General features: G+C 33.8%; 1 protein-coding gene across 1 annotated transcript; it reads left to right on the top strand.

Annotated features, from left to right (window-relative positions):
• The first annotated feature begins 780 nt into the window (after positions 1-780).
• On the top strand, positions 781-5,201 carry LOC143570627 (peptide deformylase 1B, chloroplastic/mitochondrial-like). Its single transcript, XM_077056231.1, has 6 exons — positions 781-1,024; positions 2,021-2,159; positions 4,141-4,339; positions 4,460-4,570; positions 4,719-4,781; positions 4,991-5,201. Exons 1-6 carry the CDS (start codon positions 784-786, stop codon positions 5,090-5,092), a joined length of 855 nt encoding a protein of 284 aa, XP_076912346.1. The 5' UTR covers positions 781-783; the 3' UTR covers positions 5,093-5,201.
• Positions 5,202-5,534: the final 333 nt, after the last annotated feature.

The following is a 5,534-nucleotide window of genomic DNA, read 5'->3' on the forward strand; positions in this document are numbered from 1 at the left end:
TGGGGGAATTCGTGATCAAAGCCTGAATAATCTAAGAGTCATGTGATAATTTCATATTAAAGTTATTTGAACTTCAAACTTAGATAAAACTCAGACTTACTCGTGACTAGCTGGTCTATTGGTATGGTCAATGATGTCCCTTAGTACTTACAAATGTGAGGTCGCGGATTCAAAACTATGCAAACGCAATGTATAGGTAGAATTTTGTTGTAAAAAAAAGAAGATAAAACTTAGACGAGATAAGAAATTTATATGAAATTTTAGAGTGAATTCTGAACAAGCATGTGACCAAAAAGACGATCAGATTCAGGATTAGGTTTAAAAAACTGTCAATTACAGTTATCCAATTTAAATTTCAAATTTAATTAAAAATCTGTTCACTTTGGCTTAATCTATAAATTCATTTTTTAATGAATTTTAAACATAGCGATACAAGTCAAAATGCTTGACCCTAGTTAGGGGGTGTCGCCTGTTGGACTCTGCTACCAAGGACGCTGCCCCATTGAAATCCCTGTTGGTTAAAGTGTGCATCTAATACCTCTTGACTTGTTTAATGTATATTATAATTTACATTAGTCGACATTAAATCCAATTAAACTAAAATATCTAACAAATTTGATGTGAACATTTTTTATTAACGTATTGAAAAATGAAAACCCAACAAAAGAATGAAAAAGTAAAAGAAAGAAACTTAAAAGGGCTGTTTGGCAATTAGCTTGATAATAACTTCCTATTTGGCTACTTTTATTGATAAATCGATAACCAAGAGAGTGTAGTGTAGCAATGGCGTATGCTGCTAACTGGCTGCAATCTTCTGCTCTTTCTCATGCTACCTTCACTACCACTAACCACCGGCGGGATACTATCTCAGCGAGCTTCCGGCCACCCAATTCGTCTGACCGACGGTTCATTTTCTCTTCGAATTACCAATACAAACCTCCTCCAGCCATGACCGTTCAAGCTCAGCCCAAACGAGGTGGATTATTATTACAAAAAAACCAAGAGGAGGAGGAAGTAGCTTCACGTAAGTTTTCTCCTGTTAATTCTCGTTATTATTATTATTATTTGTTAATATGTTTTGGGGATTTGGAATGTTTGGGGGGGGGGGGGGGAAGTTGGAATTAATGAAACCGAAACCGTAATCGAAGGTTGTGAAACAAAAACCGACGGTTTGGTTTTATGTATTTGTAAAAACCTGACTTACCGGTCGGTTAAGGTTTTGCATATATTAGAAACCTAAAAACCTGCCCGAACCGAATTTAGAGATTTTTAGCCTTTTGTTTTAAATAATTTATAGGATTTTTAGTGAATGTGTAACCGAGTATTTAGTCCAAATGTAGAATAATCATTTAGTTATTAATTAACAAAATGATTTAGGTCTATATTCATTATTTTGGGCCAAAAAGATTTTCTACAAAAAATTAAAATCTCATCTGTTTTTTAAAAACTCTAACACTGCATTCTCGGGTTTAAAATAAAAGGAAAAGAAATGATAAGATTGGATAGGAGAAGAAAGGAAAAGAAATTATATATTTAAAAGGCATTCTCGAGTTAAAATAAAAGAATAGAAAAGAAAGTGTTTAATTACATTCTTGAGTTAGATAGAAAGGAAAAGATAGGAAAAAAATTGTAACTTTACAATCATGTCCTTATTATTGAGTTAGATATGAAGGAAAAAATAGGGTAAATTAGTAATATTATACATGACTATAAACTTTCCTTCCGAATCCGGCCATATTTGGCTGGAAAGTTTTGGAGGAAAAAAGCCCTAACTTTTCTTTCCATTATCTTTCTTTTCTTTTAATGAAAAAACTCAAGAATGAAAAAAAAAATTTCTTATCTTTTCTTTTCCAAACCCTTAAATAAAAAACTCAAGAATGCAGTGTAAAACCGAAGTTTTGGTTTTAGCTCAAAACCAACCCAAACTGAACCGTGCCAGTAGTTCTAATATGGTAATACGTCATAGCATATTATTTGGAGATCCGGTATAAGTTCATTATGACTATGATTGTCATTTCAGCGGCTGATATGCAATTTGAAGCTCCGCTAAAAATTGTGATGTATCCAGACCCTATATTGAGGGCAAAGAACAAGCGCGTTGTTACATTTGATGAGAACTTGAAGAAGTTAGTAGACGAGATGTTTGATGTAATGTACAAGTAAGTTTTCTTTCTATGCAGTGTTGTATTTGCTCATGATGTATGTTGCTGATTTCATAGCAAACTAAAAATTGTTAATGTGTCAATCCAATACATATATTGATCAATAGTGATTTAACATTTAAGTGTGTATTAGTATGTTGTAGGTTCTGATTTGCATTTGGGGTAGGTTATTGCATGTTTTATCGATAAAGTATTGAACTTTAGGTAATGCCAAGAATTATATTATTGATACAGTATGTCTTTGTAGTGTTTGTTTGACTCTTTCTGGTGACCGTGTTCTATGCTCTTTTGGTTAACCTTTTGCCAGAAAAAGAATGTGATTTGGAGCATTTTTTTGTGTAAGTAATGAGGTAGATGACTAGATGCTACGCATTCATATATTAAGTTTAGGATGATCAGATGTAATCTAAAAGAGTGATTTTCCAATGAAAACCATGTTACTGTTTGGAAATATGTTAGAAATTTGATTAGAAAGATGGAATAGCTTTTGGATTAATCCGAGCACAATCTTTTCTGTTGCTCCCTGACCTGTAATCTGAAGTATTGAGGGTTGAATTAATATAAGTCCAAGAAGCATGTGTAATATGTAAGCGAGGAGATGAAAGCTCGCCGGAATTCAAATAATTTTGATTTAGTTTGAAGTTTAACCCTCTGGGCTAATAGTCTTCCAACGTCTATGTGTTTTAAATTAATACTTCTGATTCTTAAGAGTCTTGCATAATTTCACTTGCTAGGCTTACTAGCTTTTTCGATCCATGCTATACATGGGATGCGCTTTGCTTTTGTTCAAGTTTATGGTAGTAAAAACCATGTGGTAGTATGACATGGATTAGAAGTAACAATTTTGGCCCACCTACTTGTGAAGTGGTTAATTTGGGTTATATTTATTAACTGTAATTAGTCAAATGGGTCAAAACATATAAATAGGTAAAGCAATATGCGAGTAGTCCAAGCATTTGTACATGTAAAGCAATATTCCAGTAATTCCACAATAAAAACACCAATGACTCTTTTAAGCCACAGTAAATTCAATAATAGGGAGAAGAAAAGGAGCATAAATGTAAACCTTGCCACTACTATGCAACAGTTGGTTCACCTTTCCAACATATTTCTCGTACCTTTCTGGATGAGAATCTTCTTGAACCAACTCCTGCCTAAAAGAAAAAAATGCAAAAGCTGTAAAGATTTAATAACGATTATGCAAACTGTTTTAAGTGACACACTGACGCCACAAATGTGCAACTTTTTCTTATCAAGAAACAATACAATGCAAAAAGAAAAATAAGGAAAGAAAAAAGAAATATCGATGTCAGACCCACCCATAGATGGAGTTTATTTTACGGTGCAAACAATTTTCTTTTTAAAACTTGTGGACATGTGGGCTCGTTTGACGCTTTGGCCTTCACAAGGTGGATATTTGGGGTCGTATGACATTCTCAAGGTGGACATGTGGGGTCGTTTGACCTTCATAAGGTGGATATGTGGGGTCGTTTGACTTTTGCGAGGAGTAAATGAAGTCTATGACTTCATAAAGGATGATTTATGAAGTCCATGACTTCGTTAATGAGATGTGAAATCTTTTTTACTTTTACAAAAAAAAAAATAAATAAATAAAAAGGTATATAGTTTTTATTTACTTGTTAAAAGAGAATCATTCTAATAATTTATGCCAAGACATTCTGATTTTAAAGTGATGGTTTGCTTGCTGAGACATCTTGGTTTATTATTACATTGAACATTTATAGGCATTTTGCTCAAGGTTTTTACTACTACAAATCATATTAGAACTCACAAGAAAGTTGTTCAAGTTTGATTTTTTATTGCGTAACGTGTTAACAATTTTCTCATCTTGCTGAATCTCCAATACTCCAATTCCACGCCACATGACACCAAAATGCCTCAAAGCTTTTAGCTTCACTTATCAGATATATAGATTATGGCAAACCTTGTGATTGTAACAATACCTATGTGTCCACAGAACTGATGGCATTGGGCTCTCAGCACCCCAAGTTGGAGTTAATGTTCAACTTATGGTGTTTAATCCAGCTGGTGAACGAGGTGAAGGAGAGGAGATTGTTCTTGTAAACCCACGGCTCGTCAAATCTTCTAAAAAGTTGGCCCCCTTTACAGAAGGCTGCTTATCCTTTCCAGGGAAAGGGATCAATGCTGATGTGGTGGTAATAACATCTACATTTTTTTATTAATTCATATGATTATTTTAAACTGGTTATAAATTTATCATAATCTTTGTTGCACGCCTTGGCGACTGCACTTTGACCTTGACTTTGACTTTGCAGAGGCCAGAAGCTGTTAAGGTTGATGCACAAGACATTACTGGTGCAAAGTTTTCAGTTAGCTTGTCACGTCTCCCCTCACGGGTTTTCCAACACGAGTTTGATCATTTGGAGGCAAGTTAATCAATACGACAATACCCGTTACCTGTCTTTGGACTACAACCAACAAAGACACTTTTTAACCATTTGAAAATAATTATATATTATAAACATTTTTACAACTTTAGTTTCTGAACTTATCTAAGACTTCTTAAATCTACAGGGAATACTTTTCTTTGACAGAATGACAGCAGAAGTTGTCGATAGTATCCGGGCAGAACTACTGGTGAGTTAATGTTGTTATTGACTTAATATCTACAATGTCAGAAGTGGAAAATAAGTGGGTTGGGTAATTGGTCTAAATGGGCACGGGCCAAAACATGTCAAACAGGTCGGGTCAGAGTGGAACACCAACAATTCTTTATTTCTTTAAATATCAGAATGTTTCCCAAGGATGTTGGTTGATTGTTTTGATGTTTTGATGATACTCAATAGGCGTTGGAACAAAAATATGAGGATAGGACTGGACTGGTGAGACCCGAAAGTGTAGAAACACGCAAAAGATGGAGAGCAGCTGCTGGATTTGGAAAATCTTGATACGACTAAGGGCATTATTGTAATTATACCACACTCAACTCATTTCTTTCATTTAGATTGGCTGAAAACTTATGAAGATATAAAAGTATGAGTGTAGTTTTAGAGCATATACATGCATATATAAAAAAACACAGTATTATTTTAAAATCTACACATGAATTTAGCTGGAAATAACAACTTCAAAGAACCATACACTAGATAGTTTTTAAAACCCAATTATTATTTTAGAACATATACATGACATGATACTTTAGAAATCAATGATTTTACATATGTACACGTGTAGTTCTTGACCTTTAATGTTGACGACATACATAAAAAATAAAATTAAATATAATAGCATTGTACCCTAAATTCTTAACTGGGTGAGTTAATTTCTGCATAGTATTGGTGCATTTGTTTTCATATTTTCAAGATTTACTACTATGGCATATGAACGGAT

Source organism: Bidens hawaiensis, unplaced genomic scaffold (genome assembly GCF_021521415.1).
Source record: "Bidens hawaiensis isolate Kalapana, Puna unplaced genomic scaffold, B.hawaiensis_p1.1 tig00025014_1, whole genome shotgun sequence".
Lineage (NCBI taxonomy): Eukaryota > Viridiplantae > Streptophyta > Magnoliopsida > Asterales > Asteraceae > Bidens > Bidens hawaiensis.